The sequence below is a fragment of the Aquarana catesbeiana genome, linkage group LG02, assembly GCF_042186555.1.
Source record: "Aquarana catesbeiana isolate 2022-GZ linkage group LG02, ASM4218655v1, whole genome shotgun sequence".
NCBI lineage: Eukaryota > Metazoa > Chordata > Amphibia > Anura > Ranidae > Aquarana > Aquarana catesbeiana.
Genome location: NC_133325.1, coordinates 723601799 through 723624218, shown reverse-complemented (window position 1 = coordinate 723624218; position 22420 = coordinate 723601799). Strand labels below are relative to the sequence as shown.

The following is a 22420-nucleotide window of genomic DNA, read 5'->3' as shown; positions in this document are numbered from 1 at the left end:
TGATCTGACCAGGAAATAGGATTTATTTCAGAAGAAACTACATAGGGAAGTAGAGGACCTGTAATAAGGAAATAATCTAGTCTAGAATAAGACTTGTGAGGGTGAGAATAAAATGTATAATGCTTTTGGGTTGGGCGTTTTATCCTCCAGGAGTCAAATAGATTATGAGATCTAACTAGTTTGCGAAAGGATGTTGATAATTTCTTGGAGGAAGATTGCGGAGTGGTTTGGAATAAAGTTTTCCTGTCCCTGGTCGGGGACATGCACACATTGAAGTCGCCTCCCATGATCATAAAAGGCTGGGAGAAGGGTTGTAGTTTCTCAAAAACTTTTTCAAGGAAACCGATTTGTCCTACATTTGGTGCATATATGTTAACCAAGGAAAAGGAGGTAGATAGGTGACTACATTTCAGGAATATGAACCTACCATGAGGGTCTAGGTAGGAAGAGAGAATTTTAATTGGGCTTGAGCGTTTAATAAGAATTGCCACTCCCGCTTTTCCAGAGGGATCAGAGGCAGTATATGCTACGGGAAAGTGTCTAGAAGCAAATTTAAAGGAGCCCCCGGATTTAAAGTGGGTTTCCTGAACCATAATCACCTCCTTTTACATTACAAGAATAAACCTTGAGGGCCATATTTGGTCATACAGAAAAGTGCTAATATAGTATAAAAACTAAGAGCATATAAATGAGCATCCTTAAAAAAGAACATTTGAAAACAAACATTTCTTGCAGTTGGTATATTAATATAAGTATAATACTGAAAAAACATATATATAGGTCAAAAAGGGGAGAAAAGAAAAAAGACCTGCATATGAAAACTCCAAAGGAGGTAAAAAAAAAAACAGGAAATAAATTGAATGGGGAGAGAAAAAAACAATAAAAAAGGAAAAAATAATTTTTGAAAAGCCTGAGAAAAAATTTCAGGCTGCCCAGGCAAAAGCCTTGGGTCATGAGGGGGGGCATGTTAGCCTGCAGGGATTAATGGAGGGGGGGGTGGGTAGATCCTCATCTCTGTTTTTTGTAAAAAGAAAAACAAACAAACAGGAGGAGCAAAGGTGTTTGGCATATTATTATGAACAAGTAGATAAATCTTAAGACAAGCTGGTAGAAAAAAAAAATAAAAGAAATGTTAAAGGGGGAAAACGACCCCCAAAAAGGCATCTAACAGAGACATCAGTAAGAGGTGTGACCTCTCAACAAAGTGACCCAATCACAGTGAGGTCACTGGGATATCCATGACAAGTATTATCCGGCCATGAAAAAAGCGCAAAAATTGAGAAAAAAGAAAATAAAAAAATAATAAGTCACATCAGGTTGGATATCTGTGATTATTGGCTCGTTGTGGGGTGGAGAAGTTCTTCTGGGATCTTCGTTGAACTGGGGTCCAGATTTTGGCTGGTGTGGTAAGTGGTTTGGGGTTCGGAGCTTGAGGTATTGAATCTTCTTCAGGCAGAGGCGGAAGGCCTAGACTGCGGATAAAAGCTTCACTTTCGTAAAGGTCTCTCAGGGAGTGTTGAACACCATCTTTGGGAACGGTTAAGTGGAAGGGGAATCCCCAGCGGTAAGGAACCTGGTGGATTTGTAGATGAGTAGTGACAGGACGGAAACTGCGCCTTTTGGCCAAAGTGATTGGGGAGAGGTCATTGAATATCTGGATCTTGTGTTGTTTATAGTCAATACGTGACTTGTTACGCCTTGCAAGTGTGAGGGCTTCCTTGCTCTCGTAGAAGTGGAAGCGGACAATAATATCTCTGGGATTGGCATTAGGAGGAGGTTTTGGGGCTAGAGATCTGTGCGCCCTGTCCATACGCCAGTCTATGTCCGGGATATGTGGGGCTAAAGTAACAAATTGGCCTAAAAGGTAGGGACGTAATTCCTTGTCGCTCACCGCTTCAGGGACTCCCCTGATCCTTAGATTCTGGCGTCTTTCACAGTTTTCCAGGTCTTCCTGTTGAAGCTGGAGTAGGGAGACTGTATGTTTCAGGTTGTAGTTGTCCTCTTCGAGAACATGTACATATTGGGTCAGTTCATCGAATTTGTTCTCCAATGTGTTGGTGCGTTCACCTAGTTGGTCAATTTCACCCCGTAACTCATGCGCTATTTTGCCCACCTCTTTAGCGATGCTGCGGGTTAGATCGTGTAGTAATGAGTTCAACTTTGTATCTAGAACAGCTACTGTCACTACATCTACGGGGTGGTCGGGTGGGAGAGAGTGCTGAGAAAATTGGGATCTGTTATCATCTTGGGTCATGCCTTCCGGCAGAGTATGTGAGTCAGCAGTGTCCGAAGATCCCAGTTGTTCACTGGAGGTCGGGGATCGTTGTTTATATAAAAAGCGCTCCGTGGTATTAGGGGTCTGCGACATTGGCGGTGGGATAAAGCCTCTGTATATTGCCTTCTGGAAGCCAATCTTCCCCATGCAGTGTTAGGAAGGATCAGATATCTTGTTATTATATCGCTCCTGTGATTAATAAGGAACCGTTAGCTTTGTAGGAGCATCTATTAAAGAGACGGGGATCAAAGTTCTCCTCTTACATGTCTGCTTCCCTGCACGCCAGACTGGAGGTGGTCACATTAGATATCAGGGAGAGCTGAGGGGATAGTTGTGAAATTTGCAGATGGTTGATAGTTGATTAAACTGAAGGGATTAGGTTGTAGGGGTACTTGGAGTACCAAGATGGTCTTTCCTAAAGGCTGAGGCCGGTCGGGAGGGCGCCTCTCCCCACAGGCCCGAACCGGATCTTTAGGGCCTAAGAACAGGGACTCTGGGGGTCAGGTACTGTGGGGCAGCAGCGGCAATAGAATCTGGCGAAAGCCCTTTTACTCACAAAGTCCAGGATGACCGGATGGTAGGCCTAGGAACGGCGGCAGGCCGTGAGGGGATCCGGGATGAAGGGAAAAGGTCCCGCTCGACTCTCCTTCACAATACGGGCATCCGGCTCCCCTCGGTAGCGACTCGGATGTCCCAGATGAGAAGTCCCCAGCAAAGATTTTACTCTTCCCCCGGTCCGCAACGCAGGAGAGCGGCTGGCTCTGGACAGGCCGCAGGCCCCAATATGGCGGTGGTAGCTTTCCGTGCAGGACAGGCAGAAGGCCTAAGGGAGCCCCATTTAGCTGGATTTCAATCAATATCCGGCCGGATCTGCAGCGGAGAGGATTTAGGTTGTTCCCAGCGATGAATAAACTTCCCTCAAGGGGAAATAAGGCAGGGATGGCAGTGGATAGAAATTGCCTGGACGGAGCACAGCGTCCACACGTCCTCCCTGTATCTCGTCCGGCCACGCCCCCTGGCTAACTGACTTTGATTGACAGTTGCGGGAGCCAATGGCGCCGCTGCTGTGTCTCAGCCATTTAAGACGAAAGTCCAGGATGGCTAAGACACTCGTGGACATCACTGGAGAGAGATGGGGCTCAGGTAAGTAATTAGGGGGTGCTGGGGAGGCTGCTAAACACAGAAGTTTTTTTTATCTTAATGCATAGAGTGCATTAAGATTAAAAAAAAAAACCTTCTGCCTTTACAACTCCTTTAACTGCTTAAAGACCAGCTGCCACAGTTATACTGCGGCAGGTTGGTTCTCCTGGGTGAAACGCCGTCATAGTACGTCGGCCGCTTTAGGACCACTAGGGGGCACACGCCCATGGAGCGACGCTGGAGCCGATCGCTCCTGAGAGAGACAGAATGGGGATCTGTCAGGGAAGGATAGACAGATCGTCTGTTCCTAGTGATTAGGAACAGCGATCGGTCTCCTCCATCAGTCACTACACTGCCCCCACAGTTAGAAACACCTTCCTAGGGAACACTTAACCCCTTGATCGCCCCTTTAGTGTTAACCCCTTCCCTGCCAGTGACATTTATACAGTAATCAGTGGCTATTTTTAGCTCTGATCGCTGTATAAATGTCAATGGTCCCAAAAAAGCGTCAAAAGTGTCCGATCTACCCGCAGCAGGGTCACAGTCCCGCGAAAAAAAAAAAATGACCGCTGTAACTTAATTTAAACCAATCCATATACGCCTATTGCAATTTTTTTTTCGCTTCTTCGTACAAGCACGGAGGGACGGGGAGCTTTAAATTTTCTTTTTTGTTTTTATTAATTATTTTACTTTTTTTTTTTACACTGTCCCTTTAAAAAATATTTTTTTTGGATCACTTTTATTCCTATTACAAGGAATGTAAACATCCCTTGTAATAGAAAAAAAAAGCATAACAGGACCTCTTTAATGTGAGATCTGGGGTCAAAAAGACCTCAAAAGTAAAAAATTTAAAAATGGATAGGCTCAAGCAAGCCTCAAAAAGACCTCAAAAGTAAAAAATTTAAAAATGGATAGGCTCAAGCAAGCTTATACTTGCTGAAGCAACACATTAAAACATGATTTCGTTAAGTACAGTCCACAAATCATATCTAAATTGTAAAATGTCCTTCATGTCATGTCTGGTTTAAGACTACAGCAAATGTGAGGCTTTAATTTTATGTGTCAAATGCTTTTAATTTACTTTCTGTTCCAATTTTAAAAGCTACCAACTTCATGTTATTAACAAAAGCAGCCTGCAAGGTCATTTATAAATGGAATATGTCTGGCCATTGATCCAGGCAGAGGTCAACAGCAATTTTGAGGGTGGGGAGAATGCAAGACAATATTTTTAGAACGACTGCAGACCCACTTTGTCATCTAAACTTCTTACAAGGAGAATGGTATGTTGTAGCCAGCATCATGACCTTTGTCTAGGGGCGGTTAGACAAAAAAAGCAACAAGTTAAGTCAAGCATTCAAAATCGAAATGCTTATATACAAGAGCCTTTTAAATGCAATTAAAGATTGATGTAATGCAGGCATAAAGTTGTTACTGTTATACATAATGCTCATTATATAGTGCCTCAAATTTGTGTGTGTATGTATGTACAGCATATTATACACGTGTGAAGGTGTGTTAATTAAACAATGTACAGCATATTAAACCCCCCCCCCCCAAAAAAAAAAAAAAGCGAGGAAGATCAACACTCTGTGCTGTCCCTCTAGAAGTATCAGCAACTTTCAAGTGTAACGTGACCTATTAACCCCACTTTCTGTACTGCAGACAATGGTCACCAAAACCAATAGTGAAAGTGAACCTCTCCAGCAGGGAAATAGAAAAATACAAACCTGAAAGGACTTCTATCCCCAAAACATGTAATGTAAAAAAATAAAAAAATAAAGATTTGGCTTTATTAATAGAGTGCTTTTGTTGCAGTGTGACACAGTTTCCTCACTAGACACTCAGGTGGTCAGGTCAGGTCGTCTGTAACTGTAAAGATACAGTATGTGCCTGGCTTCGTACAGAAAGGGTCCATAAACAAGTAGAACAGTCAGCCCCAAGGGAGAAGGCCGATTGGAGACAGGTGCAGATTACCTATCAGTGGGGGGTCCTCTTGTGAAGATAGTGTGCGGCAACAGCACCATGGCATCGAGGACACTCAAGACTTCTGTGTTCTGGCCTGTTTAGCCCTACAGAAAAATGCAGTGACTAGTGTAACACCGTCTTGAGGGACAGAATGTGCCGCAGCGATCCAGCAAGGTGACGCTATACCTGAGCTAGTAGAGGAGTACCTTGAGTGGAGCCCAACCTCGTCCTCAACTTCGACGAGGTGTTCAAAGACATCCTCCAGCAAATTGGCTTGGACCAGAACACTGGCCAAGCAGTGGTGTCGGCAGAAGACTCACCCCCTTCCCTCCCACCAGGGGAGGCAAGTTTGGCCCTTCTGACTAGCTCTTCATCTCCTTACACGATGGCTAAGATATCTCTCTTTTCCATTAATATAAGGAGCATCAAGAACACACCTAGGAGGCAGGCTGTGCTAACCTTTCTTTCGCTACATCTGGGCTGCTCAAGGAGATGATCACAGAGGCATCCTTACAGGATGTCGTGGGTACCATCGACCTCATGTTGACCTCATGTTCACCTCCAGGGCAGTCAGGCATTGCGGGCACTCCATGGTGCCCTGCTTTTTCTCACCACAGAGCCATTCACTTTTCAAGGTGTCTTAGGTGTGGGGTTTGCCCCTGGAAGCTAAACTGCACCCTGCTTGAAAATGAAGAATTGCTAGAGGAACTCAGGGAGGCCTATGTCACATGACAGGAAGAGACAAGGTTCTTTGGAAAAGTGAGTGGCTGGTGGGAGTTTGTGGAAGTCAAGCTGCTCAGCTTCTTCGGGCAAGGGGACACTAGCAGGTGTATGCTAGGAGGAACTCATTAGACTGCAGCGTCAACTGCAGTCCCTTCAACATTGTGGCTAGGATGTGAGGTAGGATCTGGAGGACACCAAGAGGCATCTGAAAGTACACTTTGAGGAGAAATCCAGGCACGCCGTCCCCAGTTCCAGGGTGGAAAATCTGGAAAAGGTAAGTTTAGTTCTTTCTTTTTGGGGAACTAAACTCAGGGCACAACCCTTATTGGAGCGGCACTATGTAAGGGGATCGAGGTGCCAATACTTCTGATTCTGCAGGTTAATCGGCCACAAAATCCTTCTTGAGGTTGGAGGAACTGCACTCTGATGTCATCCTTTAGGCAGAGAAGGACCCCGGGCTGCAAAGGCCTTCAAGCGGAGCTCTGTGTATCACTGTGGGATCTCGTGGACCAGGACCTGCTCGAGCTGTATGAGGAGATGGGGGAGGAGGGCAGAATGCCTCCTTCGCTCAGGAAGGGTATGATCACAATCTTGTATAAGCAGAAGGGATGGATGAGACTTGAAAAATTGGCATCCCATCTCTCTCCTTAACATGGAGTACAAGATCCTCACCAAGGTACAGGCCAACTGGCTGAAGGCTGTCATCAGACAGATTATCCACCCGGATCATACTTGTGTCATTCCTAGTTGCAGGACTGCAGACAGCCTTGCGTTTGTCCAGGATATGGTCCAGTATATCAAAGGCTGCCATGTGCATGTGGCCCTGGTCAGTATAGACCAGTAAAAGGCCTTTGACCATATCTCTAATGAGTTTATGTACAGAGCCCTGCATAGGCTTGGTCTTAAAGAGATTGTAAAGTCTTGTTTTAAAAAAGAATTTAAAAAATCCTCCTCTGTGCAGTTGGTTTTGCATAGAGCATCCTGGATCCTCCTCTTCTCGGGCCCCTTGCTATCAGCAATTTAAAATTTTACCTGCTAAAAATGTACTAAAAAGTTCAGGTGCTGTTTGGAGAACCAACATATGGCAGTCTGTGTAATACATTTTAGCCCTTTGCAGCTAGAGGGGAACCAAAACACCAAGGATGGTGTTGTGCAAAAGAACAAACAAAAGATTCCTCCCAGCGCTGGGGGGGGGGGGGCGATGGCTCCAAACCACTTGAGGCATACCTCAGAAAAAAAGTCATAAAAATGTCTATGCCATAGTTTATGATTAAAAGATTTTTTGTGAAATCAAAGTCAAATAATTCCAGGAATGAAAAGGGTTAAAAATATGGCTGACATTCAAACAATGTTAAACAGCATGCTTGATTATGAACCTTGCTCTCACCCAAACCTCGGCAGGCTGACTCAGGCATATCAGGGCGCATGCTGGGGGCGGCCAAATATTGTGTAGATGCCAGATTTTGCATGGGCATCCACCCAATGGAAGGGATGACAGACCACCGGTTGAACCTGTGAGAGTCAGTGATGTGGAGAGGCCCCCAATGGACTGGGCAGAGGACTCCAAACAGCCAGTATTGTGCAGCTGGTGTAGTCGGGCAGCACACTGGATGTGACGCCACCAACACAGAGCGATGCCGAACCGACTAACCACAACAAAGCTTTGGATGGAACGCAGATGCAAGGGTAAAGCAGATGGAAGGCTGTAGTCATGATAACGTTTTGGGTGTGGCCCTTTATCAACCACCTTCCGAGGTATGCCCCAAAAGGTTTGTAGCCATCACCCCCCAGCACTGGATCAAGAGAAATCTTTTGTTGTTTGTTCTCCTGCTAAAAATGTGCAGCCTCTATTACCTTTCTTGGCTGTAAAAGCCTACTCTACGCATTTGGCTGATTTTCTTTGATACCATAGGCTACACTTTCCTTTGAGTGTACCCGATAGCAAATACTGGCACTCTCATTTTACCAGGGCTGGTGAGCATGTGAACCTAAAGCTGCAGTGGCAAACCTTTAAAAAGGTAAATGCTGCATGTATAAACGTTAAAACAACTAAATTAACTCGAACATACTGTACCTGCAGTAGCCTCTCAAACCCAATCGCAGCCAAACCCAGGCTGCTTCTGACAGACACAATGGAAAAACTGCTGGATTGTTTTAGACAACCATGAAAGAACATTACTAAACAAGCTAATTGCGCTGACTTGACCCCAAACCTCTAATCATGGGATGCTTGAAAGGATCAGGAGAAGGGCGAGAAAATTAGGTCTTGAGGTCCTAATGCACATATACAGAACAAACACAAGAGGTTACCTCTATCTAAGTGTAGAGTGTTCAATAAATAAATAAAAACAATAAAAATTCACTCAAGGATGGTCATAAAACACCCATAAAGACCTCCAAGGAGCACCGTGAGGCTGCAGTACTTGGCAGCAAGTGGCTGTCTTGAGCAGAGTCCAGCTAGGAAGCTGCTGGTGAAACATCAGATGTCAGGTTTAGGCTGAAACACAGCTGCGGCTTTCAGGTGTAGAAAGATGGCTGAGGCTCCGACCAGCACCTTGATCAGCTGGGTAATGACATCAGGAACCCCCCTTCTTTATGTGCTCATGTCATCACCCAGCCAATCGAGGTGCTAGTCGAAGCTAGCGAGTGATTTTTTTATTGCTTTAACTAAATAAACACTCTACACTTAGCTGGAGGTGCCCTTTGTGCTTGTTATGTAGTGCTGGACCACCACTAACTTACATCTTGGCCCATCATCATTTTTATCTTGATGGTAGATTTAAAAGCTGAATTTTAAGCAAGCAGCCAAATAATTGCTGAAATAGCAATTTCTTAACATTCCAGTAAGTTGTTCTATAGCAGAGTCTGCCCTACTCCTAGTGCTGGTCTTCCTTTTCCCTGTCTGAGTGCTGCTGTGCATTGGTTACAGGAGACTGGTATCAAGGCAAAGTTAACACAGGTGAACCCATTAATTACATATGAAAAAACATTTTGCACTTTTAAATGAATACTTTTTTTTTTTTAACTATCTGCTTTGAGTTTGGCAATAAATGGTTACTTTTAATATATCAGTTAGCAGCCACAACATTATGAAAGTTAACCAAGGTTACACCTAAGCACAGTTTACAGCAGTGAAACCTTAGGGTCAATGACAGATTTACTGTTCTGCAAACAGATTTTGAGCAAAAAAGAAAAACAGTAAAAAGGCAAAAACACAACAGCAGCATGAACAAATATCACTATTGGACTTTTCTATCCCAGTGCAATTTAGAAAGTGCCTTTCATGGCTTAGGATATTTTCAAATTTCAATTTTTTTTTTTTTTGGTAGCAGTAACTTAAAAAGAAAAAACAATTGTTAAAAGAAATAAGGAATAGAGGAACATGTATGCTTCTATTGGCTTTGTTTGTGTTGTGCCTGGCTGTCGAACTGTATGCAGATAAAGACCTTTTTTATACACTTGTTTGGGGTCTGATATTCTGAAGGTAACAAAGCCAGGAGGACCAACGTAACAGCCAAGCAACTAGCATTTTCAGATGAAGGTCCGCAATCGTGGTCCTTATACTTCACTCATGATGGATTCTCTTTAAATTCAAACAGGGATAAATTGATTTATATATATATATATATATATATATATATAAAAAATAATGTGACAGTAGGAGATGCTATCAAGGTAAAATTGATAGTTTGGGGGACACAGGGTATGCACATTTGCTTGGTGCAAGGCTACAGAGCATAAATGTGGACTGGAGTAAACTGCTCTCGCAGCTTTCTCCAGGTTTTGGTATTCAGTCATGGAGCTCTGTAGTTTGGAGATTCCATAGTGTCTTGGGTGGGACGGGATCTCCAACCCTGTGTCCAGACTTTGTGGATTACCAGCAGGGTGTGTGCTCAGGTGAGCACAGTACTCTTAATGAGGGTATGGCTCCCAGTTGGAGACTGCTCCACACCCAGAGAGACAGGAGGTCTTCAGGAGTCAGAGGGGCTGCAGGAGGCAGCCAGAACCTGTAAGAGGCAGTGCAACGGCCTGAGGACAAAGGCCAGAGCGGGGCTGTGGGCGCTAAAGTGAAGCCATCCACATTGAGGAATCCTGTGGTCCGCGTGACCAGGATAAAAGGCAGAGGTACTGCTAAAGAGAGCCAGGTGGGCTAGCATTTTCTGTTGTGTTTATTTCCTGCAGAAGAACCCTTGCGTGGGAAACCTTTATGTTACGGACTTTTATTGGCCTTTTTAATAAAAATGGGCTACCATGCCCTTAAATATAGTTCTTGACTGGCTTGAATCACTGACAAACGCATCTGCCATGAGAGCTAATGGTCCCCGATATTACAAGATATATATATATCTCTATATCTCTATCTCTCTCTCTTATCTCTAATCTCTATATCTATATATTAGAGCTGGGCGATTTTCTCAAAAAAAAAAAAAACACGATTCGAATCAAGTTTTTTTTTTTTTTTTGGACACCGAGCTGGCCCTGAGGAGCTGCGGGCAGGAGTTTTTATGCAAGGCCGCGGCTTTGGCCTAGTTCGCAGCGTCCAGCCTCGCGGACTAGGCTGAAGCCACGGCCTCACCTAAAAACTCCTGCCCGCAGATCCTCAGGACCGGCGCGGTGAAAAAAAAAAAAAAATCTAAAACAATCGATTTGCTTGAATTTTGAATCGATTTGACCTCTCAACTCGATTCAAGATTTTAATTAAATTTTTTTTCCCCAGCCCTAATATATATATATATATATACATATATACACATACAATCATTCTGTGTGTTTTCATATGTTCTCAACAATCATGTCAAACGCATCTCACAGTTATGAACCACCGCCATTTAAAACTATGGCTAACCTGCGTACATGTTCATTCTGCCTCAACTGCAGCTTTATGCACTTGCATACCTCCTTTAAATCTCAATCTGTGCAGACAGTATGGCCACTTGTTGATTCAGCAGAATCCACAGGCATCCTGACTCTCCATTAAGACACAGAAGTTAAATCCAATAAAGGTTTTACTTCACAGAGTACAGTACAGAGGATGTTTTCCAGCCTTCTGATGTGTAAAAAATGAAAAAGACACTTTAAGTCAGGGGTGCTCAACCTGTGGCCGTGAGCCACATGTAGCCCTCGGAGCCCTCTGATGTGGCCCTCAACATTAAAGTGGTTGTAAACCCTGTTACACCACTTTTCACTACAGGTACTGTAAGCCTATACAGTTGTGCTCATAGGTTTACATACCCTGGCAGAATTTATGATTTCTTGGCCATTTTTCAGAGAATATGAATAACTTTTCTTTCACTCATGGTTAGTGTTTGGCTGAAGCCATTTATTATCAATGAACTGTGTTTACGCTTTTTAAATCATAATGGCAAACAGAAACTACCCAAATGACCCTGATCAAAAGTTTACATACCCCAGTTCTTAATACCGTGTATTGCCCCCTTTAATATCAATGACAGCTTGAAGTCTTTTGTGGTATTTGTGGATGAGGCTCTTTATCTTCTCAGATGGTAAAGCTGCCCATTCTTCCTGGCAAAAAGCCTCCAGTTCCTGTAAATTATTGGGCCGTCTTGCATGAACTGCACGTTTGAGATCTCCCCAGAGTGGCTCAATGATATTGAGGTCAGGAGACTGAGATGGGCACTCCAAAACTTTCACTTTATTCAGCTGTAGCCAATGACAGGTCGATTAGGCCTTGTGTTTTGGATCATTGTCATGTTGGAATGTCCAAGTACGTCCCATGCGCAGCTTCCTGGCTGATGAATGCAAACGTTCCTCCAGTATTTTTTTATAACATACTGCATTCATCTTGTCAACAATTTTGACCAAATTTCCTGTGCCTTTGTAGCTCACACATTACCCAAAACATCAGCGATCCACCTCCGTACCTTTCATCATAGGCCTTGTTGACTCCTCTCCAAATGTAGCGTTTATGGTTGTGGCCAAAAAGCTAAATTTTGGTCTCATCACTCCAAATGACTTTGTGCCAGAAGGTTTGAGGCTTGTCTCTGTGTTGTTTGGCGTATTTCAAGTGGGACACTTTGTGGCTTTTGCATAGTAATGGCTTTCTTCTGGAGACTCGACCATGCAGCCCATCTTTCTTCAAGTGCCTCCTTATTGTGCATCTTGAAACAGCCACACTACATGAGTTCTGTATTTCACCTGTAGTTATTTGTGGGTTTTGCTTTGCATCCCGAACAATTTTCCTGGCAGTTGTGGCTGAAATTTTAGTTGGTCTACCTGACCGTGGTTTGGTTTCAACAGAACCCCTCATTGTCTACTTCTTGATTAGCGTTTGAACACTGCTGACTGGCATTCTGAATTCCTTGGATATCTTTTTATATCCCTTACCTGTTTTATACAGTTCAACTACCTTTTCCCGTAGATCCTTTGACAATTCTTTTGCTTTCCCCATGACTCAGAATCCAGAAACGTCAGTGCAGCACTGGATGAAAGATGCAAGGGTCTGTCAGGAGTCCAGAAACTCATTGACCTTATATACACACCCACTAATTACAAGAAAACAAATCACAGGTGAAGATGGTTACCTTTAATAGTCATTCAAACCCCTTTGTGTCAACTTATGTGCATGTTATCAGACCAAAATTACCAGGGTATGTAAACTTTTGATTAGGGTCATTTGGGTAGTTTATGTTGTCATTATGATTTAAAAAGAGTAAACACAGTTGAGTGATAATGAATGGCTTCAGCCAAACGCTAACCATGAGGTAAAGAAAAGTTTTTGTGTCATCATTCATATTCTCTGAAAAATGGCCCAAGAAATCATAAATTCCACCAGGGTATGTAAACTTATGAGCACAACTGTAATAAGGCTTGCCTGTAGGTACCGTGAATATTTCCTAAACTTGCACAGTTTAGGAGATATTCACTGTATCCGCATGTGCCAACGTCATCAGCACATGCGCACTGAAGAAACGGCCCGCTTGTGCCGTTATTTCAGTAGCTGTGACCGCCGGCTCCCGTGCGCAAGAGGCTCTGGCCAACCACCCGCAAACCCGAAAATAACTCTGAGACGTGTCGCCGGTCACAGTGATGTGAAGGGACCGCTGCAACAGCTTCGATCTAAGGTAAGCATTTCATAATGAGCTGGTATGCGATGCATACCAGCTCATTATGCTTTTGTCTTGCAGGTGTTTTTTGGTTTTATTTTTAAGTTTACAACCACTTTAAACCAGAGAAACAGGCCTGGAGCCAGCACCCACCATCCCAGAGCATTAAAGTGCATTGTGCTGGCAGTGGAAGAAGAAGGTAGCTGCGGAGAGAGAAGGATCTGCGCAAGCCGATGATTCCTCTAAAGTGCCAGCTCCTGTTTCAGGCAGAGATATGACTAGTGCACTTCACATGGGACCTTTCTAGCAGCCTAGAGAGCAATGCCAGCAGAAGCTGGAAGAGGAAAAAAAGGTCAATGTGTTATACAACACATACACTGCACTTTTGGGTACATTAGCACTTATAAAAGGGTTAACAACTATTAGGCTGCTTTCACACTGATCCACTGGAGCAGCGCAGTACACCTGCGGGTTAGCTGCACTGACCAATAGACTTACATTATATCCAGCTCGTTTGGTGCTCTCTCTGAAAGTGCATCAAAACGTCTGAATGCAGGAGTTTTGGTATGCTTTTGGAAATTTCACCACACCCGCAAGATATAATAGAAGCCTATGGCAAAGCTGCAAGAAAGTCGCAGGTACCATGCACTGCATTTGCGGTGCGAGTAAACCGTAGCACATTGGTGTAAAAGCAGCCCTTTAGAGCATGGGTAGGCAACCTGGGGCCCTCCAGCTGTTGCAGAACTACAAATCCCATCATGCCTCTGGGTAAAATTGTAACTGCCAGCCTTGCAATGCCTCATGGTAAATGTAGTTCCACAACAGCTTGAGGGCCTCAGGTTGCCTACCCCTGCTTTAGAGGGCTCAGTACAGGAGTCAGAACTCCCCCCTCGCTGGCTGTGATTGACAGCAGCGGGAGCCAATGGCTCCTGCTGCTGCATCTCAGCCAATCACTAGAGAGAGCCTCGGGGGTCTTGTGCACAATGCTGGGGGGGGGGGTAACTCTGATGTATACTTTGTTGCTGCATTCGTTCAGAAATAACTTTCTATTCCATTAAAACATTAATAAGTTTTAAAAAGTGACAAGATCCCAAAAAACGTTGACACTGAAAATTATGCAAAAATGCCTTCCGACTTTACAGAAAAAAAGTGAATTTGATCAGTTTTAAAACATTTTTATTCTTATTCTGCGCACACTTTATACACAGTGAATTTGCTTAAAGTTTCTTGAAGTTTGACGTTATTTCTGGAGAATTAGACATACAGCAATATATATACATTGCAGGATCACGCCAGGACATGACAGCAAGTTCTTTGCATATAGAGTAGAAAAATAAAGAGGAGCTGAATGACAATGGCGAGGCAGTAAGATTTCTCTTGAAAGACCCTACTGTGAAAAGTAATGCGTGGAAAGATGTGGTACCCACTTTCAAAACATGCCTTGGATTTGAATATATTGTTTTCATTTTGCTTCCAACAGCTAAGAGGCAGGAAACGTAAGTAAAAAATTATTTTCGGACATGATTTATACCGATCAGTTAAAAAAAAAAAAAAACACACATACACAGAAGCAAAAGGCAGGGGGCATACAGTAAATTTATAAAACTTGTGCTGGCAGAGAATCACAGAACTTTGTGTTTTATTTTGAAAGTAATATGATTATTTTTGTATTGTGTAACTGCATTTTTCTTCTTTTTTACAAATTTACAGTTTTGCATGCCAAATTTTTATAAGCACCCGCTCACACTTCTATGCACAATTTTGTACGTCAATGCACATTACCCATTTACTTTCAATAAGCCCTTGACGCACGTCCATTGACCAAAAGACCGTCCTGTCTTGAGGCAGAGGCAGCTACATTTGTTTACTGTGCATTAGCGGTTTGAGTTGCCAATGAAAATGGATGGCAAAAGTTTGTAATGCATAAGACACACACAACACACATTGCTCTGTCCAGTGAGATTTAAAAATTATAGTCACATGGCTGAAAATAAACATCTTTGTCCTAGTGTAGAGGTCTCTAAACCTGCTAAAAACAGGGCTAGTTTACTGTCCTTCAGACTTTAGGGGGGCCAGACTGTGGTTATTGGGAGTAGAAATTGTCCTCATATCAGTCGGAGTAAACTGTGCATCTTTGGCATTAGGGGGAGGAATAGTGCCCCATTATTGGTGTCAGTGGGAAGACTAGTACCCAATCGTTGGTGTCAGTGGGAGGAATAATGCCCCATCGTTAGTGTCAATGGGGGGATATAGTGCCCTGTTGTTGATGTCAGTAACAGGAATCATGCCCCATTGTTGGTGTAATAGTATCTTCCATCAGTGAGAGGAATAGTGCCCTAAGGGCCAGATAAAGGCAAGCAAAACCCCCATGCCGCAGTTTGGAGACCACTGTCCTAGTGTAAGGCTGTTGTCACCATGAGTGGAAGTGAAAGGAAATCACTTAGAATCCCAGACGGCAGTTAACTAAAACCAGACAAAAAATAAAAAATACATAATAAAGCACTGCCATAAGTATTACATGAGGCAAAATCAGGATGTAACTGGCTTCATGCTCCACAACAGAAGTTACTTGGGTGGCTATAGATCCGGCCGGTGACTTCTATTAGCTCAAAATGGTGCCGCCCTACTCCACCCCATGTGTGTCCCAGGCTCTCATGTGCCATTTGGAAGCCTCAGATGTCCATGCCAACAGCAGGCATGAAGAACAGAGGGAAACATGAAACATCTGTTTTTCAATCTCCCAGTAGCAATGAGCTGTCTGATCCCAACTGGTGTGCCTGGAAAAACAGATCAAAAGCTTTAACTTCACTCTGACTTTTCCTTAGGGCTTGTTCCAGGTCAGCATCTCTAAGGCTTGGTTCACACTTATTCGGTGAGGAAAAGGTCAAGATCTGTGCATTCGGTTTAAAGTACTTGAAAGGGCCAAGATGTAAATGAACGTAGAATTTGCTTCCATCTGGCCGCCCATAGGAGTACAATCACGGATCAAAACCAGATGGATTGCCCGTATGAAAAGAGGCCTTGCATTTACCTTGTTTTTTAACCATTTGCTGCCAAATAACGTAGATAGCACGTCATTTGACTTCAAGTGATTGTACCGACTTCAAGTGTTCACCTGGCATCAGCCAATACCATATTTTAGCATTGATGGTCAGCTCTCTTGCTAGCCGCTCAACTGCTATTACAAGCCTTCCACGGCTCTCTCAGAAGACCCAAGCTACTAGCCGTCACATCCACTGGCTGACCGGAGACCCATACAAAGCTGGGATCAGCTCTGACCGGGTCCCCCCTATGGTAACCCCAAAGCAATGACATAACATCACTTCCGGTTTACCTGGATGTCAACGGCCCCATTTTTTGAAAATTGAAGGTAATCAAAAACGCTGATCTTATTGTTTTTAATGCTTTCAAGGACAGAGGAGGGATTTGGGGTCTTGTAGACCCCAGATTCCTCTATAAGAGTACCTGTCACGTGTCTATTGCTGTTAGAAGGGATGTTTACAATCCTTGTGACAGCAGTAAAGTTATCAAAATAAATAAATGTAAAAAAAAAAAAAAAAAAATTAGCTGTTAAAAAAAAAATTCAAGTGCCCCCGTGCGTTGATACCACACGCACACAAACAGCTATTGTCCCACACATGTGAGGAATCGCCGCAAACCTCAGATCATGGCCAGTAATTTTATCACATCCTCTTTAAATCTAAAGTGGTAACCTGTAAAGGCTTTTAAAGCTTTGTCTATGGATAGTAAAATGTATGTCCTTTGTTGCCGTTGCCCAGGAATTTTAAAGCGTGACATGTTTGCTTTCTTTTTTACCTAAAACTGCATTTGAAAAACCGCTGCGCAAACAGTGTGACATAAAAAAAGTGCAAAACCCAACAATTTATTCTCTTGGGCCTCTGCTTTAAAACAATATATAATGTTTGGGGGTCCTAAGTAATTTTCTAGCAAATAAACAAAGTGCCAGAAAAGGACTGGTCTTCATTAATGAACTTGTACCTTTAAGATTTTTTTTTTCATCTACCTATGGTTCAGCTATAAATGTCAAAGGGAAAAAAATTATAAAACAATTAAGTGTCAATAAAGAAAAAAAAAAATAGCACAGATGACCAGCAATATAAAAGTCAATCCAATTGGAATAATTACAAATGGACTCCTTTCCCAGCTTCTGTGATGTATAATTGAGCTAGTGTAACTGAAAAAAATTGCATAAATTCTTTAAAATTTAACGTAACGTTTTTACTTATCCATTACACAAAAAATATATCTCTGATGCTTACAAACAGATCTGTCAGTCTTCAGCGAAAAGAAGCCATCCAGAATTAGAGATAGCAACATCTCAGAGCAGAAAAAGGTAAAAAGTTTTTTCCTTTGTAACTAATGAAACAGTTTCAAAGGGACACAAGTTCACAAAGCGGCGTTGACAAAATCAGCATTTCACAATTATACATACGTGTGCAGTGATGAGGAAGAGCTGTATTGTTCTAGCTCTTATAACAACATTCAAGTTATGATACCATAAAGACCCGGGGAACTGCAACCTGACAATGGCTGGAGTGTTACATGGCTGCCAATGTCCAAATGAGGGAGCTGCCATCCCTGAATGACAGAATTGCATATAATTAAAGAGTAAGCGGTTGTGTCTGGCTTTACCTTCTCTTGAAATCCTTCTTGTATGGTACGAGATAGGAGTCCTGCTCCAGCAGCTTGTGCAGTTCAGGCACTATCACGTCATCTGTGTCAGCCATGTTGTCATCTACTTCAGCGTAACGGACTCTGCAAGTACAGAGACACAATGCCGAGTCTGTCTGTATTTAAATAGATGTGAAGATCTGCCACTTTAATGGGATTTGCTGACATGAGCAGAGCAGAGCAGAGGCACAGTGCTGTGTCATATCAGTGACCCAGCATCACAATGTCAGAGATCAGAGCCTCAGCCTGAATATCCAGTAACAGGCACACACGTGTTCTGCACTGTGCAAGGCATTCAATTCACTGCTCTGCCATAAAATACCATCCTACAACAGCTGATAGCTCCATTAAAGAAACTGACGTAATATAATCATACAGATGACTTTTGTATACATTCAATATCAACATTTAAAATCCTCCTGTTAGAGCACCTGTACGTTACAATTGCAATGTCACAACAATAGCACAAGCTAGCATAGAAATGTTCTGCTTCAGCTAAAGTTCTTGTTTAAATACCAGAAGGCATGCATCCTGTTTCAGCAAGATAGGTTTTATGTTTATGGATCAGTCACATTAAATGTTTTTCTGTTCTTAGCTCTATTCACGCAAATGTTACATTAGCCATTAATATTTGGCATTTGCCATTTCCAGCACATCCTCTTATTGAGGATCACGCATCCCCACAGCCACACTGCATCACACTTTCCTATACCACCAGCATACTATGGTTTCACTATGCTTTATATGAAAAAAAAAAAAAAACTATACTAAAAACGGAGATATAACAGACCTGCCATTGCTGATGTTCTTCTAAAAATATTGGATGGTTGCTGTCTTTGACTTTGTTACATTAAAGTGGATGTAAAGGATTTTTTTTTTTTTTTTTTTAATAACAATCCTCTCTATACTTACCTGCTCTGTGCAATAGGATTGCATAGAGCAGCTTAGAACCTCATCAACTTGGGTCCCCTACCAGCATTCCTGGCTCCTCCTCTCTGTCCAGTACCCCCACAGGGAGATGCTTCCCATGGGGGCGCTCGTGCATGCTCATTCCTGAGCCCCACTACCGCGTCCATTGACACAGACTCAGCGCCCCCCCACCACTGGCTATGATCGCCAGCAACGGGAGCCCGTGGCTCCCGGCGCCCCAGCAAAACTAGTGAGACCTGAAAGTGGAGGAGAAGAGCTGGATTGAATGAGGGCTTAGGCAAGTATGGGGGGGGTTGGGGTGAGAAGCCAAAATCGATGCCTAAACTTTGTTTGCCTAAATGCAAGGAATGCCTGAGGGTAAAAAAACCAAGTGGTTCTAAAGCCTCAAGGTTTATACCTTAAAGCATTCTATGCATAAAGGTAAAAAATCTTCTGTGCTGCAGGAGTCCTTCAGCCCCCTTATTCTTACCTGAGTCCAATCTGATCCAGCAATGTATACGAGAGCAGTGCCTCTCGCCGCTGTTTCCCTCCTCGTTGGGCAGATTGATAGCAGCCATTGGCTCCCACTGCTGTCTATCAAATGCTGTGACGAGAGTGGGGGGCAGGGCAGTCACCCAGTCTGTGTCAATAGCTGAAGACTGGGTGGCTCAGGATCAAGCACACACGGGTGCCCTCAGAAAAAATTCCCTCCCCTGGGGGCCCCCGTCGAAAAGGAGGGCCTGGAGTGTTGGCCGGGGAACCCAGAAAAGTAGGACCGGGGCTGCTCTGTGTAAAACCAACAACAAGCCAGTAAGCATAACATGGTTTGTTATTTTAGTTTTAAAACAAAACAAAACAAAGGTTTTAATATCATGTTAAGACCTGTTTCACACAAGCTTCCGCTTGTATACGAGCATTGTGAACAGCAAGCTTCGATAAAGCTTTTTCAGCAAGCTTCATTAAAGCTTTTAAAGTACCATTCAGCTCCAGGTTGTAAATTATCGACACAGATCCTAATAGGAGTACTGGCTGTCACTTTACACAAGCTGCTAGCAGCCTGTTTGAAGTGGCAATCAGCACTCCCATTAGAACCTGTGTTCATCATGTACAACCTGGAGCTGAAAGCGTCAAAGCATGCTGTTCACGCTGCTCTCATACAAACTGAAGCCCTTGTGAAACAAGCCTTACTACTAACCGGAAACAAGCATGCTTATTAGAAAACCAAACTAAAGCCTGATTTCCTTACCGACTCCAGGACAGTGAATCAAAAAAGCAATAACGCCTGACTGCTAGCAACATTTTTAGTAAGAGGATATAGACATCAAAGCTGTTTTTAAAAAAAAGCAACTCTGGCAGCAATACTTAAAGCGGAGCTCTGTCGAAAAAAGAAAAAATTAAAAATTAAAGTCAGCAGCTACAAAAAGTGTAGCTGCTGACTTAATAAATCGGACACTCACCTGTCTTACAGTCCAGTGATGCATGCGTACGAAGCTCCTCTACCCCTCCTCTCCAAGGCGCCGGTATTCTTACTGTGGGCACCTGGCTGTGGCTTCACAACCGGGCACGCACTGGGTATGCGGAGCTGCGCTGCGCGCTGTAAATGGCCGGGCAATCTTCTGGGACCTGTGATGTGTCCTAGAAGATTAAAGGGAGGGAGGGGGGAGAGGGGAACTTCCTTCCGGTGTTGCAGAGCCCCAGGAGGAAGTGGGAGCTAGGTGCCTGTAAAAATAGGGTATCCGTGCTCGAAAAAAAAGGACATGCCAAATGTGGCATGTTAGGGGGGGGTCACCATCACTTAAAGTAGAAGTTCTATTTTTGGGTGGAACTCCGCTTTAAAGTGTTTGTAAGGGCACTTTTTTTAAAATTTACTTGCTTTGTGCAATGGTATTGCACAGAGCGGTCTTTTACCTCCTCTTCTGGAGTCCCCCTTCAGTGCTGTCCACCCCTTCTTTTTACAAGTGCACCTTCAGCAAGCCGTGTGCTCAGGTAGCACCCCTGCAGGCGAGTTCCTGAACTGGGTTGTGTGCATCTATAGACACACACACACACACACACACAGCATGGGTTGGCTGTGCATACCCTAAAAATTAACAACTGAATACCCCAACTGAAGTCTTGCTATTATTATGTAGTCAGGCTGCCAAAAAAAAAAAAAAAGCTGCACTGGCCACATCTTTGCATTACAGCCCCGTAGACTTTATTTTTTCTTCGTCTGGCCTCGGAACACAGCTTCATAGAAGTCTATGGGCCTGTAATGTGCACGCATTGCCAGGAGAGCGAGTTGCGGCACTGGATGTAAACAAACAGCAGAGGCCACGGTCATTAGATCAAGATAGGTATGCAGGTGTAGCAGAGTGTGTCACACAATTACATACCAATAATAAATATCCACTCTGTGTGACAGCAACAAGTCAGCACTCCAGTATGCTGAACACATAATTCTGTACCTGTGATGCAGCCAGACTTCGTAGCAAGTATACAAAGCAAGACTTCAATTGGGCTTTAACCCTTTCCTGCTGCCACCTCCCCTGCCTTTAGGTGACTTCCGGGAAGCTGAGGGGGGCATTCTGATCTTATGACTGCTGTGATTGGCTGTCACAGTGATCACATGATCAAAAGCTCCCGATCTCAAGTATGCATTGGGAGCTTTCTGTGACACTTCAGTTACTGTGCTGGGAGCATGCTCTCAGCACATTAACTGTTTATATATGGCCGCTTGGCGTTAAAGCCCACCCCAAAAGGCTGAATATATGCGTGCAGCTGGCTGGAAAAGATTAAAGATTAATGGTAAATGTGACTCATAACTGGATGACAGAGATATAGATAATATTATATATAATATGCATTTGTTAGGTCTCTTTAAATTATTGTGAGTGCAATTCCATGTTTCTTTAGATTTGATATGTCGTTGTTATAGATTTGTTTTTATATATTATTGTGAGAAAATGTTCTTTGCCTACTTATATTTTATATATACACGCAGTGCATACACTGACCTTCCGATGAACTACAGGATGCACAAGACCAAATCGCACCCCCCTCAGCCTCTGGTGATCAGGCAGGTGACAGCCCCATCCCAGGCAGCCCCGCAAAGGCTAGGATGCGGATGGATGCACCACCGCTGAGCTTACATGATAATGCCCTGCCATTTAACCCCCTACAATCCAATCAGGCCTTCCAATCCTCAATGGCAGCATTCCCCAGCACAGGACAGCCAGTTCTGTACATGACCCTAAAGGACATGCTCCTATCACTACAGTCATCATTGCTGACTGATCTCTCCTCATTAATCTTCAAATTTTCTACAGATATACACAATCTGGGTGACAGAGTCACATACATTGAAAATAAAATGGAAGACAGCACCACCACTATAAAATGACCTTGTTGATGCTTATGAGGATGTGAAGGACGAACACCACTGGATAAAAGCTAAACTGGCGGACCTAGAAGACAGGTCCCGCCGAAATAACGTGAAACTAAGGGGGTCCCCCAATCAATCCCACCGCCTGCACTCCTTCAGTATGCAAAAGATCTCATGTCAGTGGTTCTGCGTGAAGCTATGCCACTTGAGATCACCATAGACAGGATCCACAGAATACCCAAACCATCTCACCTAGCTGCATCGTTACCCAGAGATGTACTGATGAGA

At 43.5% G+C, this 22420-nt stretch overlaps 1 protein-coding gene across 4 annotated transcripts in view; it reads right to left on the bottom strand.

Annotated features, from left to right (window-relative positions):
* GBE1 (1,4-alpha-glucan branching enzyme 1) overlaps positions 1–22420 on the bottom strand; it is a 309698-nt gene that overhangs the window by 275434 nt on the left and 11844 nt on the right. For all 4 annotated transcript variants that reach the window (XM_073617016.1, XM_073617018.1, XM_073617015.1 and 1 more), the window contains exon 2: positions 17821–17943. In XM_073617016.1, the coding sequence (XP_073473117.1) occupies positions 17821–17943 (123 nt within the window). The remainder of the gene's footprint in view (positions 1–17820; positions 17944–22420) is intronic.